At 35.7% G+C, this 17,599-nt stretch overlaps 2 protein-coding genes across 2 annotated transcripts; one reads left to right on the top strand and one right to left on the bottom strand.

Moving 5' to 3' along the window:
- Positions 1-2,781: 2,781 nt before the first annotated feature.
- LOC125189561 (protein FAR1-RELATED SEQUENCE 5-like) lies at positions 2,782-6,010 on the bottom strand. Its single transcript, XM_089059182.1, has 3 exons — positions 5,724-6,010; positions 4,461-5,223; positions 2,782-4,195 (listed from the first exon to the last, which is right to left on the bottom strand). Exons 1-3 carry the CDS (start codon positions 5,767-5,769, stop codon positions 2,782-2,784), a joined length of 2,223 nt encoding a protein of 740 aa, XP_088915308.1. The 5' UTR covers positions 5,770-6,010.
- Positions 6,011-7,091: 1,081 nt separating this feature from the next.
- LOC125190153 (nucleotide pyrophosphatase/phosphodiesterase 1-like) lies at positions 7,092-8,895 on the top strand. The gene has a single exon (XM_048087363.2). It carries the CDS (start codon positions 7,256-7,258, stop codon positions 8,648-8,650), a length of 1,395 nt encoding a protein of 464 aa, XP_047943320.1. The 5' UTR covers positions 7,092-7,255; the 3' UTR covers positions 8,651-8,895.
- The last annotated feature ends 8,704 nt before the right edge of the window (positions 8,896-17,599 follow it).

Genomic DNA, 17,599 nt, shown 5'->3' with positions numbered 1-17,599 from the left:
AGGGTACAAGCAACAAAGGGGGTACTTTTAATATGAGTGAGGCAGTAGATGAAACAAACAATGACACAACTGGAAATGCAAATGACACTCAGATTGTCTCTTCTCATCAGGTTACAGGGGTTGAAATTGAGTTCCATTGTTATTACCTCTATGTAACATTGTTGCCAACATTGAAATATTTTTTTTGGAGAACTTGTAGAATGCCCGGCCTGAAGAATCAAACACCAAATCCAAAGAAAAAGATAATGGTGGAAACACAGCTGCTTCAAAGAGTAAGACAGCTTCAGACATCCTACTAAATGCAGGCATTGTGTCTACGGGTATCCCTACATCAAAGGTAGGATATGCAGACACATAGTTTCTGACAGTTAATATTTATAAGGTTAAAATGCAATGTCATTAGAATATGATGCAAGGTCTTTTGAATATTGTAGACCGTACCTGATGCATCCAAAACAAAAGCATCTTCTGTTGAAATAGATTTGGATAGGGGAAAGCACAAAGCAAGTAAACTGAGTCTTAGTAGAAGAGATAGAGAAGGGGGAGCATCCAATATTTCAAAAGGAAAGGGTCATGCACAGGATACTAATGCCACTGAAAAGGGAAATAATACTGCGAGTGCTTCTGAACATATTCTCATTTCAGAAAGAAAACAGGTTAGACATGCGGTTCATGGATAGAATAAATGCAATTATTAGAAGTACTTATATGCTTTCTTCTCCCTATACAAATGCTAGGCTGCAGTGAATACTGTCTACATGAGGAACCGATCGAAGCAAAAGATGAGTGCAGCATTGTGCTCTCCTTTTAATGTGCGTGCTATTAAAATGTCGTACAGGCTATCAAATGACGAGAAGGAGGTTAACTATTGGTTGTTGACTACGAAAGAAACTGCATCGTAACTTTCTGCATCTTGGTATTTGTTTATTAAATTTATGTAATAAATTATAATTATTTTTGAACAACATGCTTGTTATGCACAGGGATATGGTTGTTTACAACTATAACGGTATGTCACTAACGCACACTCAACTCCTATCGATGCTGCCATACTCCAGAGTTGATGAAGGTGTTGTGAATGGGTGGAGTGCGTGCTTAAATTACAATGAAAAGTACAAGTCTCCCGAATCTCCTTATCGGCTGTTCCTGAGTACATTCCCAAGTGTAAGTATAGGTTATTTATACATACTTGGTTTTTGCATTTCTGGGCCTTTATATATTGTTCTTATTGGCAGAGTCATATCGTTCTTGCTCAGCATTCGGAATGGAATGAGGATGAAGCAATGAGTGTATTTGAGGAGAGGGTGTTGGACGAGGTTAAATACATAGACAAGTTCAAATGGGAAAACTACAATCTGGTAATAGTTGTATAAAATGCAATGTTTACATGTTTAAAATGCAATTTGTTACATGTTAACAATGCAATTTATGAGTCGAAGTAATGCAGTAACAAATACTTGACTTTTCTGCCAGGTTTTTTTCCCAATTCGTGCAGGGTACCTCTATTACGTTGTATGTTTTGATTTTTTGAAAAAATCTGTGAAGATTTTAGACAACATAATTTCTGGAGAGGATATTAGAACGAGATATGGCATCGTGGTTGAAAAGCTGGTATGTTTATGACACAATTTGCTATAGGTTTAAAGTGAAATATCATATTATGATGCAAGCACTAATTCAATTCTTATAGAGGGTAAATGTTTTGTTTCTGGTTGGCAGATTTTGTGTTTTATACATTTATGGAGAAGTGTCATTGTGTAAGCTATGGACGTATGCTTGGACGAGCTAAAACAGAGCTGCTTCCCGTGAAGTGGATGATAAAAGGCATCACCTCTGACTGTGGTGTGTTTGCTATGCGACACATGGAGACATATATGGGGAATAAGGCCAATGAATGGAAGTGTGACCTCACTAGTAAGCCGTCGAAGTCATTCCAGTTGCTTCGTGCCAAATTCTGTCAAGCATTGGTTTACAGCAATGAAAACACTGCCCACAGCAACATTATGAGGACAGCCACAAGTCACTTTGAGCAGGCGCGAAATAAGGGACACATTGATGTTGAGAAGATGGTTTGGGAATATCCGAAACCATCTTGAATATAGAATGGCATGGTTTTTGGAGAATGAAAAATACATTCTTTTATTTTGACGAATATTACATGAGTGATTGTTTCTGAAATGTTGAATGAAACTATGATGATGGTTTGAGACAGTCATTGACGTTGAGTTCATAGTTGTTGTGGTTTTTATTTTGCATATGTTGTCATTTGGTATAATTCAAAAATGCAGGCGTTGCGCTGCAAAGGAACATTCGTTGCCCAGACTATATTAAAAATATATATACTCCAGTCATGGTGCATTCTCAAGCGTTGTAGATTGTCTCAATAAGCAATCCACGATGAATAGCCAAAATACTACCATATTAATAAACAAGACAATCGTACGAATCATAGTGCGTTGTAATGGGTAAGACAATGCTTATAAAAGCATAATACTTGCAATTAACTACGGTCAAATGAACAGGCATGCTTCAGGAGGGGTTTTTTCAGTAGAGATATTTTTTAATTGCACCCAAAAATACGTTGGAATATTGAGCTGGGAAATGCAATATGTTTAATACAAAAATGCAATATACAAAACAATAAAATGCAAAAAAACGAGCATAAAAAATCAGTCACTGAAATAGTAAATGAATGGAACACAGTATCCAAAAATGAACACATATCTCTTAGCAGTACAAGAAATGTTGAAATATAGAAATAGTGGAAGAAATGACTAATGCCTAGGTTGTTTCCATGTTTTTACGGCAATTCCTAGAGTCATGGTGACCCAATTCACGACATTTCCCGCACCTACGCTTGGGTTTGCTTGCAAGCACCACTGCCTTCTCTTTTGCAGACACCAAACGACTTGCCGAGTCGCTGCATGAACCTTTGGTCTGCACCACATTTGGTGGCTGAACTTCAACTAAAGCCGGTCTTTCAATGGAATAAAAATCTTCAACCGTGTTCCCATTCTCACCAACTGACATATTAGGGGAGTCACTTTCCTTCTTTCGATCATACTCAAGCATTCCAGCTGAAAATGAAGTAATCTTGTCAATGTCACCTTCATATTTCTGAATCAAACCATAGAAAATGCGATAAGCTTTATTCTTTGCAAGCTGCTTCACATTTACTGGAGCGTCTAACTCTTTTCCCAAATTTCCATGGACAGCCTTACCTAAAGCAAACTTCAACCACCTCCCATTGTAGTACTTCTCTGGGATAACATTAACAAACCTATTCTTGAAAACGAGAAATACATGACTGCATAGAAAACCCTCCCTCACATATAATTTGCATGAACAAGAATACGATTCGTCACTTCTCAGGTATGTTACGACCCATGATTTTCCATAAATATCCTTTATAGTGTAGATCTCTGAGAAATCATCTTTTAATACTCCATCTGTACTGCTCTCGAAAAATGCAGCCACCATCTCTCTTTGTACTGTTTTGAACATATGGTCAGTATACATAGTGGAGGCGTGTTTCTCCATCGCCATTTTTGTGGAAAAGGGGGGAGTAATGGTTGAATCAACATAATCCAACTTGGAGCTAGCATTTCTTTGTGCAGCCAATGCATGATCAAAACTCATTATGAATTCAACGAGATTCGAACGGGGCCTTGTGAAAGTTTTGTAGAAACTGTTCTCACTCTCAGAAACAGATGTAGTCTGAATCAACGAGCCCATTGGAAAATCTCTGAAATATGCAGGGACCCACATCTTCCGATTCTCGAACATATTGATAAACCAGTCTACATCAACCAGCCCATAACGTTCCATTATCCCCATCCAAGTCTCTTCAAATTCAACAGGCTCGATTAACTCAGACCAGACACAAGCCCTGATCTCTTTCTTAAGATCTTCATTTTCAAGTGTTTTCTTTGGAACTTTGTCCGTGAGCTTTAGCATGATATGCCACATGCACCATCTATGCTTCGTATCAACCAACACGGTCCGAATTGCTGCTCTCATACCTCGATCTTGATCCGTCACAATCATCTTTGGTGCTGGACCCATAGCTTCAACAAAATTTTTGAACAACCATGAATATGATTCAGTACTCTCATCGGATAGCAAAGCAGCTGTAAACGTGACTGGTTTCCCATGGTTATCCTTACCGGTGAAAGGAGAAAAGATCATGCAATACCTGGATCCAAAATAAAAAATGCAAACAAGTATCAAGAAACATGCGATAACCAATGCACAAAACTGCAATCTGACTGTTGTAAAATTGTTATAAAGCAATATCTAAGAAGCCAATGTGTAGTATGGGAATTATAAACTGTAAGAAATTAAAAAAGGAATGAACATTTTAAAGCAGAAACAATGCAACTTCTGTTCATGTACAGAAACAATGCAACTTCTGTTCATGTACAATGCAATAACTATGGTATAAAATAACAAAAGATTACCTATTAGTATTGTATGTGGAGTCGAACGAGACAACATCACCGTACATGTGATAGTTTCGTTTAGATTCTGCATCACACCAGAAAAGTGATTTTAACTCGTTTTCAGAACCTAGCTGATATTGATAACTGAACCCCTCACACGCCTCCTTCCTCCTACGCATTTCATCTAGCAACATCTGTGCATCAGAACCTTCCACATATGATTTGAGACCATGAACATAATTCCTAAGCTCTGTTAATGTGATTCCAACAGTGTCATAACCTCCCAAAAACTCATTGAGAAATTTGAAGGTCATTGTGGGACTGATATTAGCTTTCGTGCAATCCCATATGAATTTCCTATGCACCTCGTCCAGTTTACGATTTAAATGCATCCATCGTCGAAGAGGAAGCTCAATCAGACTGTGGTTGTGTACATCCACAAACTCATGCACAACATACCCAACAAAACTACCCTCAAAAACGTACTTGAGAGACACTCTAGCCTTGCAACCGCACCTCTTAGATGTACGTCTACGCTTGGTAATGAATCCTTCACGAGCGTGAATCTGATCTATTTCAATTCCCTTCTTCACCCCTTGCCTATTGCACACTAGATATTGCCAAGTAACCAATTCACGTGAAGCTTTGTTTCCATGTTTTCGTGTGTCAAAACCTGTTGCGCGTGCATACGCATCATAGAATGAAATGCCTTCATCTAAGGTATTGAAGTTCTTACCAACAATGGGTATAAGTTCAGCGGAACATAGTGGCACACATGAAACTGATTCAAACAAAAAAAGCAAAGCCTAAGCATGTGACAAATATTAAGCTGAAATGCAATATATAATTCACAAAATTGCAATATGTATTTATAAAAAATGCAATCTGGTACTGTTAATTGGTAACATATAATATAATGTGGCAATACAAATACATTGAATAAATGGTGAAAAATGCACGGAAAAGCAAAGCAAATTAAGAATTGTACACCTTGTAGTCCTGCATCCGGATAATTATAAACGAGTTATTTCCAATTTCAGAGACTAAATCAGCAACATCAATAAAAGTGCAGCTACATCTCACCATCATGATAGACTAATTGAAATTCAAATGGAAAACAACATCAATACCAATACATGATCGACAACAGGAGAAAAATTGGATGCTCAATACTCAATAGAAAACAAATTCATCATTGACTAATTGAAATCAAACACTACCGATTGCATTCTTAAAAGAGAAAATCAGCAACTCAACATTAAAGGGGAAGTAATATGTCACCTTCTGGGAAATTACTCCACTCCAAATCAGGATTTACATTCTCCATTGAAATATGATGTCAAACACTCCAAAATCGGCAGAATTTGGGAAGGAGAAGACAACGCTGGGACTGGAAGATTTCATGAAATCGGACGTCATATTAGCTTGAAATAGAATAGGAATTTAGCATGATCTCAGCAATGGAGTAACCGCTGCAATTCATACTCCCCAATTTGCCCTTTCACGCTATTTTTACTTTTATTTTCTTCAATCCCAGCTGCCATGTGGCAGAATAGGATCCATCAGATTCTCATATCTAATGGTTGATAATAGAAGTACATTGTAACTTAATATTTAGTTAGCATATTAGCACTCCCCTATATATATATATATATATATATATATATATATATGATGATCAAAATAAGAATGCATTTAAATTCAGAAATGCAGCCCAAATCTTGGCCCTAGGATTAGATGATCTAATGGTCAATAATTAACTCAAAACACGGAAGGTCATAATTAAGTAGTTTTAGGTCATATTATAAGATTTGGGTTTATGTCATATTAAGATCATTTTAGGTCATGCTTTGTTAGCATGACCTAAAAATAAACTAACTATGACCTAAACATGCCCTACGTATGACTTTGTTCTACGTTTTTGTATTTAAATCTGGTCTTTATAGATCAAAACCTTATATATATATTCTCTTCGAATGTGAATATGTGATCCCTAACTTGGATATCATAATTAGGAATAGGTTCTTGTAACCCTGGTAATTACTTATGTTTTTTGCATTATATTCAACACTTGAAACATAAATCCTTTCTTGGTTCACAATAAAAATCAGAATAGAAAAACTACTATACTTCCTCTCTCCGTTCCATTAGAAATAAAACATTTATTTTTTAGCACGAGATTGTATTTAGTGTTGTTTTATGAGTTAATGAGAAGATAATAAAGTAAGAGAAATAAAGAAAAACGATATTGTTTCAATCGTAGGAAGCGCTTCATTTTTAATGAGACAATTCAAAAAGGAAAACTTTTTATTTTTAATGAGTCAGATTAAATATTTAAAGTAAGGAGAATAATGTAAGATAAAATAAACTAAAAAAAATACTCCATCGTCCACGAAAAATAGACAAGTTTTGCCATTTTGATCGGTCCATAAAAAATAGATTAAATTCAAAAATAAAAATTTCCAACCAATACTAACCCTACGTATCATTCTAAATATGGTCACCACAATCCCACTGACACTCATTTAACTATAGTTTTCCACCCTCTCTTTTAATTCTCCTATCTCTCTTTTATTTAACCAACTCGTGTCATTCATAATTTTATTTATATTTTCTGTATCATATCTCTTGCATAAAGCAAATAAAAAATGTTCAATATAAACATAAGTGGGTTGTTGATGGAGTAGTATCTTCATTGTCCCCTACCTACCCTTCTCTTCCCGGCGGCCATTGACCCCAACTCTGAATCATAGTAGCCATCTCACTCCCTCAAATCTCCTCAATAATCTCTCACCTTTCTTAATTCCACACCAATGGCTTCCCCTCAAGAATCCTCTGCCCTCCTTTCCACCTCCAGCCCCAGGAAAACCGCCGCTTCCACACTCGTATTCATCTCCCTCGCCGTCACCACCGCCGTCGCCCTCTCCGCCGCCGCCGCATTCTCCTTCCTCTTCTTCTCCTCCTCTTCATCTCTCACCCCCCATTCCACCGCCGCCCTCTCCTCCCGGCCCCTCTCCAAGCTCAAACACCCCGTCGTCCTAATCATCTCCTCCGATGGCTTCCGCTTCGGCTACCAATTCAAAACCGATCTCCCCAACATCAATCGCCTCATCCGCAACGGCACCGAAGCCGAGCTCGGCCTAATTCCGGTCTTCCCAACCCTAACTTTCCCCAATCACTACTCCATCGTCACCGGATTGTACCCTCCCTACCACGGCATCATCAACAATTACTTCACCGATCCAATCGACGGCGCCAATTTCAACATGGGCAGCCACCAGCCCAAGTGGTGGCTGGGCGAGCCCCTCTGGGAGACCGTCTCCAATCACGGATTGAAAGCCTCCACCTATTTCTGGCCCGGCTCTGAGGTACACAAGGGATCCTGGAATTGCCCCATCAATTACTGTATGCCTTACAATGAATCTGTTCCATTTGAAGAAAGAGTTGATACAGTTCTTAGCTACTTCGATTTGCCTAGTGAACAAATTCCCTCGTTTATGACCTTATATTTCGAGGATCCGGACCATCAGGGCCACCAGTACGGCCCTGATGATGTCCGGATTACTAATGCTGTTGTTGAGATTGATGCATTGATGGGTAGATTGATTCGTGGAATGGAGGAAAGAGGAGTTTTTCAGGATGTGAATATAATCTTGCTAGGTGATCATGGTATGGCTGGCACTTGTGACAAAAGAGTCATAGCTCTAGATGATCTTGCTGAATGGGTTAAAATCCCGAAAGAATGGGTGCAGTCTTACACTCCGCTGCTGTCAATCCGCCCGCCTCCTGGCTACTCCACGAGCGATATTGTTGCTAAAATGAACGAGGGGTTGGAGTCGGGTAAAGTGGGGAATGGTGAGTTCTTGAGAGTTTATCTCAAGGAGGATTTGCCTAGCAGGCTGCATTACTCGGATAGTTATAGGATTCCGCCTATAGTGGGATTGGTCGGGGAGGGGTTCACAGTGAAGCAGACAAGATCAAATGGGCAGGAGTGCGGTGGAGCTCATGGATACGACAATGCATTCTTCTCGATGAGGACGATTTTCATTGCTCATGGGCCGCGATTTGCGAGGGGGAGGAAAGTGCCATCTTTTGAGAATGTGCAGATATATAACATGGTTACTAGAATCTTGAAAATTGATGGAGCTTCCAATAATGGGTCAGTGTCATTTGCAGACACTGTTGTTTTGCCTAATCACTCAAACTAGCCATCAAATTTGGAGTGGTGAGTGCAATTGACAAGGTAACTACACTGGTATTTGCAAGTTCATGTAGTTATCAAGTGTTTGTTGTATGATTAAGTGGATAATGGTGTTGGTTTTTATCATATTTATGTGCTTCTTCTGCACTGTCTCTTGAATATTCGACTGATCCTTGTGGCCGTTTTTCATTAGAGGCTAGCTGCAAAGCTAACATCCAGTATTAATTTTATGGAAATTAGTAGTGTTTTTTACGTTGTGCATTAACTTTTCTTTTCCAATACTAATTAAGTTGAAGTGGCGATATAATAAGCCTTGTACTTGTTGATTTTAGTGGATAACAACTAAGTACCTAATATGGATGAAACTACAGAGTGGACTACGAAAATAGAGTGGACTACCAAAATTAAAATATACTTCCTACGTCACTCCAGTTAAAAATGAAACGTTTTCCTTTTTAGATTGTTCCAATAAAAATGAAATGTTTCCTAAAATAGAAACAATTCTATCTCTACTTTTTCTTTTCTCTGACTTTACTCTCTTTTCATTAACTCACAAAGCAATACTGCATAAAATCTCATGCCGAAAACCAAATGTTGCATATTTATTGGGACATGGGAGTACTAATGAAAGCTTTTTTATTATAAAAAATGTCAAATAGGATTATAATATACTAAGCCACCATTTCTTGGTTTGCCCAACAAACTTGGCTCTGCCCATGAAAACTTGGCCACCACAATGGTGGCCCTCCGGGTCACCAACTAAAATTATTTTCTTAACATTTTTTGTTATATTTTAATTTTAGCTAGAATTAAAATTATTGGAGTATAATAAATAATACTCCCTCCGTCTCAAGATATTAGAGCCCTTTTTTTTTGGTACAGGAATTTAGGAGATAGTGTAAAGTGGTGTAAATGGAGTTGATAGTAAAGTAAATTTTTACTATAAATAGAAATGTCTCAAATATGTTGGGACACCCCAAAAAGGAATAAGGGTCTAATATCTTGGGACGGAGGGAGTAATAATCTAAATTAATTTTAAAAATTTTGACAATTACAAGTAATATATTAATTGAAAATTCGAATTTTAATTATTTCCATAATTAGGGTGTGAATTGAAATCACAATCTTTAATTAAAAAGTTGACTAATTTAATAGGGATTTAGTTTTAAGAGATGATTTGTTTCCTAATTAATGCTAAATTAATTTTTTGAAAATTGCTCTCTCTTTCTCCACTTCATCTTCTCCAAAATGCTAAAATTAACACAAACTGAAGGAAAAAAAAATTGAAATAATGGCCTGGGCCGCGGCTCTCGGCCCGTGCAGTGGCGAGCTGCGCCTCGCGCCCAAGGGCCTCGGCCTGGCTGAGCTCGGCTCTCTCTCGTCCACCCCCCTGGGCCGACTCCATCTCTCGCCTCGGTAGTGGGGGCCGCACCTGGACCGACTCCGGGCCAAGGGCCGCGGCCCTCCCACTGTGGACACTCTAAGGAAATAACTACTTAAATGCATAACTAAAGAACAAAACACGAAGATCTCTATAAGAGAGTTTTAGTTCACTATAAATGTGTTTTAATTCATAACATGGATTTGAAAACACGAAGGAAGCCAAAACGTTATTATAATGAGGAATTAGGATTTAGTTCACTAAAATGACGTTTAGTTCATAACACAGATTTGAAAACACGGAGTGAACCAAAAGATGTAATTATAGTGAATTCTGTGTTTTCAAAATCCATCCAATCCCATCTTTCTATATTTTGAAGTAATTGTTGAGATTTAGTCTTTAGTTATGCATTTATTATCTCATTATATGGATATATATTGGGTCCTACTAAAATATTATCACTAACTAAATGCTAGGAGTGGCAAATCATTCGTGTTGGATCGTTATCGTGTCGACACGACTCAATAAGGATAAATACGAACAAGACCCGCTAAGAAAATCTCAAATACGAACACGAACACGAACACGACCTGCTACCCTCAAACCCGAACCCTACACAAAACCATTAAGGACACGAACCATCTTGGGTTAACACGACACGATAATGACACTATAACTATACAACTTGAAAACACGGTAAAAAAATAATAACAACAAGATAACAACTACTCATTATTTAAAAATTATAAAACCTTGAATCTGATAAGGAACTTAGAGTGTCCACTATAGGAGAGTCGCGGCTCGTGGCTCGCTCGTGGCTCGGCTGCGGCTCCCTATAGTGAGAGCCACAGAAGGCCGCGGCGGGTGGGCGCGCCGCGCGCCCATGGGAGAGCCACGACGGCGGCTCTTGGGCGAGAGCCGAGGCTCCCTATAGTGGCGGCCGAGAGCCGCGGCTCAAGCCAATTTTGAATTTTTTTTAATAATTTCAAAAATTATTTATAAATACCTCATTCCACATATTTTCACCTCACACACATTTTTAATATTTTTAAAAGTTGTTTATAAATTTTTATTTTTTTTATTAAATTATACATTTTTTTATAATTATTATAGTCCGATAATTTTTATTCTACTTAAATTAAAATACCTCAAAAAATGAAAAAAATTAATATTTGGTGGCTTGGGCTTGTCCACTATAGTGTAAAAAGTTTTTTGGTGGCCCGACCAAGTTTTGTGACTTGGCTCGGCCAACTATAGTGGACACCCTTAAAATCTAATTACACAATCTAGTTTGATGAATAATAAGATTAATAGATTTCATACTTCATAGCAACAAAATCCAACACGAACACGACACGAAATTTAGGTATTTAAAATAATATTAAAAATCAATAATATTATAATATAATTTCTTAACGGGTAACACGAACACGACACGAAATTTTTGTGTTCTTAACGTGTTGACCGATAAAGACACGAACTCAATAAGCTTTGACTCAAACCCATTAATTCCGTGCGGTTATTGTGTCGTGCCAAAAATTGTCAGCCCTATTTAATGGATAAAGACACTTTCTCTCTTTTAATTTATTCTCTTCTCCATTTAACACAATAAATATTTTTTTAATTTTTGAACTGAAAAGAAGATGGAATGAGTGGAGCAGTTGATATTAGCAAAGATTTAGTTATCATTTTATGGATCCCTATGTATAGCTATAAAATCATATGATAACCGACATCAATAATACTCTAGTGGCTACAATTAATCCCTCGTTTTATGTGGAGACCTGACCTTTGAAAACTTTTATAGACTCAGAAGACATATGTTATGAGTTGAATACATGAATTTTATGTTATAATCTTCGAGATATCGTAAGATGTTAAAGAAAGATTAAGTTGTGATCATGTGAAAATCAAGACAAGCTATGTAAGAAACATGGTTGTGTTCTTTTGTTTTGAGAAACATATTAGAATACAAATTGTTTTGAATATCCATTTGTGAAAGAATAATCCCAAAATGAGGATTGTAATGTTCGGTTCACAGATATGAAAGTCTGATCGATATAAAACAATCAAATGATAATCTATTATAAGTAAAGATGAGATACATCATACTATCTCCGTTCCTGAAAATTTGTCTCATTTCACTTTTTATTATTTTTGGTAGTGGACCTCATATTCTATTAACTCATTCATACTCACATTTTATTATAAAACTAATACATAAAAGTAGGATCCATAATCCACTAACTTTTTCAACTCACTTTCTATTACATTTTTTAAAACCCGTGTCAGGATTTTGGGGGACGGAGGTAGTACATGCAAGACTTCATGCATTGCCAATGTCTTCCAAATGGTCTTCCTCCAATGAAAGAGAAATAGAGAAATTTATTCAAAGAATATAAGTATTTAGAAAATATCATATAAATTAATTCAAAGAATATAAATATTTAGAAAATATCATATCCAGATTTGAAGAATCCAATCAAATCCTAAAAGGGACTTTTATTAAGATTTACTTGAGAAAGTAATAAATGCATGGATTTAAAAATATCCGTAGAGTGTCAACAAATCTTTAAGGCATTAAATATTATCCAAATTGAGAGGTTAATTAAATGCTACTAATGATTCCCAGGAAAAATCAAATCTCTCAAAATATTTTCTTACATAATACTCCCTCCGTCCCACATTTGGAGTCACTTATTGTTATGGGTCGGGTTTTAAGAAAAAGTTGAAGTATATAATAAATGAAGTGAGATGGTGAAATGTGTAATAAATGAAGTGAGAAGGTGGAGTGTGTAATAAATGAAGTGAGATGGTAGAGTTGGTTGAACGTGGGTCCCTTTTGACTTTTGATTTTTGTTTTGGTTTATTTTAATGTAGATAATGACATTTTGATGTATTTTGATGAAGAATGGGGTAAAATTGTATGACCAAATATGGAAAATTCTAAAAGTGACTCTTAAATTGGGACGGACTTTTATGGCAAAAAGTGACTCTTAATCTGGGACGGAGGGAGTACTACAAAGAAGCAAAAGGAGAAACATGTGTATTTAATGCATACTATCATTTTACAGATTTGGAAATCCTAAATGATTTAGGTTAGCAGAGCATATCAAAGAAAAGATTTTGCCAGGCATCAAGCTAAGCTATTTGACAAAAGGGTCAGCAATTTTGTTATAATATTATATATTTCTTCTATAAAAATAGTCTTTCTTTTTTGTTTTGAAATGTCCCAAAAGATTAGTCACATTCTACTTTTGGCGAAATTTTTCTCTTTAATAAGGTTGGTCTCATTTTTCACTAACAATATCTCAATTACTTTTTCTTTCCGTCTTTCTCATACTTTACTAATTTTGCTTTAAAATTCATGTTGTCCCTATATTATGGGACAGATGGAGTAGATAATAGTATTTACAAACACCAACACTTTCATTAGCCCACCACCAAAACATTAAACCTTTCAAGCATTTCAAATTATCAACTGAATGAGAAGAGGTGCAAACAATTGGAGAATTAGGCCAACAATCTTTTCTCCACTTTTGATGTGAATTCTCCAATTATTTTTTTTAAAATTACATGCATCATTTACAAAAAATAAAAAAAAAAACTTTGAGCCTGGTCCAAAGCACCTATTGGTGCAAGATACAATCAAATGATAACTACTAAACATAGAGATATACAATAATAGAAATGTGATCAAATGAAAACTCTAAATATTGTACAAACTCAAAATTATGATCTGGACCATTGAAAAATGTCAATAGATCACAAAAGAGCATCAACAAGAAAATGTCAATAGAATTTCAACGTAGTCAATGATTGATGTTATGTTGATATTGTGTTGATACTGTGTTGACATTAAAATCTTGAAATTTTACACTGTGTTAATATTGTATTGAAACTGTGTTGAAATTGTGTTGAGGAGTTTTGAGTTTATACAATATATAAGTTTGCATTTTATCACTACCCTACAATAATAATACCAAAGCATGTCCAATTTCACCAAATTAATGAAATACTAGTCATATAATTTCAAAATGTACATGTTAAGCAACAAAGTGGTGGAGTAAATGCTATTAAGAAAAGACATTGGATTCAGTCAAATTAAGACTCTTGGTTCATGTTTCCATTCATGGAATTGCGTTCAATTGCTTCCATTGTGCATCTTAAAAGTTTCAAGTCTACTGTTTCAAGACTCATATATTGAAATTTGTACGAACAACTACTCGAGTCTTCATGATCGGTATTTCTTGTTCTAATTAAGTACCACCAATTGATGGCCATGAGTTGCTACCAATGTTTGATCTTAATTTACCTATTTATTTTCTCCACTTCTTATACCTTTACTCATACTCCCTCCGTCCCAGTATAGGAGTGCAATTTAGGTAGGGCACGGATTTTATGAAATTGTTGGAGTGTGTAATAAATGAAGTGAGGTAATGGTTGTTGGAATGTGTAATAGTTGAAGTGAGGTAGTAGAAAGTGGGACCCTTTTGACTTTTTGAATATTTATGATTTTGTTTTGTTTTATTTTTATGAAAGTAATGACATTTGAGTGTAAATTTGATCAACAATGAGGTTAAATTTTATGTCCAAATATGGTAAATTCTAAATGAGACTCTTAAACTAGGACGAACGGAAATGACAAAACAGGACTCTTAAACTGGGATGGAGGGAGTAGTTCCCTATATTATGCTATCCTTAGCAAATGCGATAGTCACAATGTGGTTTCAGAGAGCTTCTTTTCTGCTCTGAACGTGAGAGTCTCCTTTTACCTACCAGTGTAGGTTTGTTCCACTAGACTATTTAATTAGCCAACTTAACACTCCACTTATCTCGCTCAACGAGGAAAAAGTTAACTTGTTCTTTTGTAAAATACAAATAAGAAGTTTTTTAAAGTTTGTAAGGTAAAGATAACTCGTTCAATTGTTTTAAGTAAACAATTGAATGTATGAAGCTTTAAATAAAGAGTTGATATGTCTTTAGTGACTAAAAATATGGGCATTCTATTTATGGAAAATTAGCCCAATATAGTCCCCTATACATTAAGTTATTTATAACTTATACCACCATCAAATTATTAATAATAATGTAGATAACACTATCCACTAGCACTACTTTAACTATCATTCTCATCTCTCTTACTTTGCCAATTTTTTCTTAATTCTCGTGATATATCATCCGCCCATATTTTTGTGCGACGGAGGAAGTACGATATAAGATACGTGTAACATATGAAAATTATGACAATATAAGTTTGATACCTGATAGGGCTCATTTCAAGCATGGTTTAATGGTGGTTAACATACTAAATGGGGTGTTGATGTTAGAAATAGTGGAAGATTAACCGTGCAGGAATTGGAAAACAACGAAGTGGTAGTGTGCAGTGATCGAGTGGCGCAAGAAGCAAAAAAAATGACCAAGAATTGAGGCAAACTGATCAAGGGAGCAAGATGACCATACCAAGTAGTTGTGCGAACTGATCAGGAGAGCGGAGCATGCTGAGTAGCTGTGCAAACTAATCAAGGCGAAAGGATGAGTCAGATGAGAGAGAAAGAAAGAATGCCCTTTTCAGCAAGGGACTTTAATGCCAAATCAGGAGGATCTTTCCCTAGGGATTGGTGCCCAAGCCGTCCTATAAATAGAAGAAGAAATGTAGAAGAAATCATCATCTCTCGCCTACACACTTTCACACACCACAGAGTTAGCATGGAGCAAGGAGGTTAACAGCATCTGGAATCGGAGTTCTAACACAGCAACACTATCTTCTTCCTCGTCTTGGAAGAAGAGAGCCTAGTTTAGAAAGAAACCTTTGTTCGTTCGTGTTTTCTTAAGTTCTGAAGGGGTTGATACATTTGTTCGCTTTGTTTTTAGTTTGTTTTTTGTGATGGAATCCATTGTTAGTTTTAAGTTTTTCTCAGTTAGATCGCAATTTCAAGTTTGTTAACGTTCTATCTTTAAATTTGAAGTTCGATTGTTGTGTGAGTTTGAATTGTTGGAGTTTTGTTCAATGAAATGGAGTTTGTGATGGATGCTGGTTTAGATCTGGAATTTCCAGAGTTGGATTTGTTCTGATCATGTCCGTTCTTGTTTGATTGTCGCTGATTGTTTAGATATGGTTTCGTAATGTTCTGATCATTGTTAGTTGTTTTGGATTTAGTCGTTCTTAGTTAGATTTACGTCGATCTGAGTTTTACATACGCCAATTTGCATGAAATTAGAATAGGTACTGTTGATCTGTTTTTTTTTTAACTCCGTTCAATTTGCATGCATCTAATTCTGATTTGATTGATTTCCTATTTTATGTTTGACGCTCTGTTCAGATCTGCAGTAGTTGCTTAGCTAGTCTATTTTGGTTGTTTGGAGAAGAAGAAGATTGTAGTTAGTTAGTATAGCAGTCTCTGTCACCTTTTCATTTGTTTCAGCTTTATTTGAATGTCATTGGTCCCGTTTTACTTTATGCAGTGTACCTTCAAGTTGCCGAGTTTAGTTGATCAATTGGAAGCGGAAATGGAATCGTCAATCTAAGCCGAGTTTAATTTAAGTTGATCAGTCCAATAAAGTAAACTTAACTCACTTTCAAAGCCTGGCAACAGCCAATTCCCAAATATCACAAACACAAGTCAAGACATCTTCCTTTTTGTGGGATTCGTACTTCCATTTACTAGGTCTTGAAAGCAGTTTTCATTCTGATTTAGCGCACTCGACGAAAGATAGATTGTCTAGAAATTGTCATGACCTGTTGGTCAGTATCTTCTTGATCAGTTTGCATTACTTTCTATTGCTAAATTGCGTGAACACACAAACAAAACAAAGTCATTCAATACCTATATACTATTACTATAATTTAAAAAGTAAATAAGCTAAAGTGATCAATTGATATTATTATTATGGTGGCATGTGAGACGCATAACTAAAAATAAACATATTATAGGAGTAGTACTTAGAAGAAATGTGTTGGATTGAACTGAAGACTTTTATCAATTAATTTCATTATTAATAAATATGAAAATAGAAAAACTGATGTGATGTTTTGGAGTATAATTCGTAATAGGGAGTATATTTTCATTTTTATAAAATATTTTTTTAATTGTTTATAAAATTGAAAGGTTGCTAAATTCATCAATTATATTCAACTAATTTAACTAATACGTAGTATATATATTTTTAAAGTGTATTTTGATAGGATGAAATACATTATTTAATCATCTATTTGAGGTTAAAGATCTTGATATTCACCACGCCGCATATAAAACTATATTTTATTCATTTTTGGAGAAAATGACAAAAATTCTAAATTTGTATAGTTAGAAAATTTATACCTCCAAGTATAACATGCTCTATAAAAATTACTCCTCAGTTCATAAAAAATAGTCTTAATTATGGACGATATTAGTTTTAATGAAAAATTGATAATAAGATAAAAAAAGAAATAAGTAGGTAAAATAAGATAGATGATAGAAAATGTGGATAAAATATGAGAGCGAAACTTTCTATTTTTAGAAGTGATACTACTTTTTTGTGGACATCTCAAAATGAAACTATTTTTCGTGGACGGAAGGAATATGTAGAAAT

The sequence above is a fragment of the Salvia hispanica genome, chromosome 5 (assembly GCF_029641045.1).
Source record: "Salvia hispanica isolate PSC_SH4W2 chromosome 5, Shi_PSC_v1, whole genome shotgun sequence".
NCBI classification, from domain to species: Eukaryota; Viridiplantae; Streptophyta; class Magnoliopsida; order Lamiales; family Lamiaceae; genus Salvia; species Salvia hispanica.
Note: the sequence above shows the minus strand (reverse complement) of the source record. Positions and strands in the feature narration are given on the sequence as shown.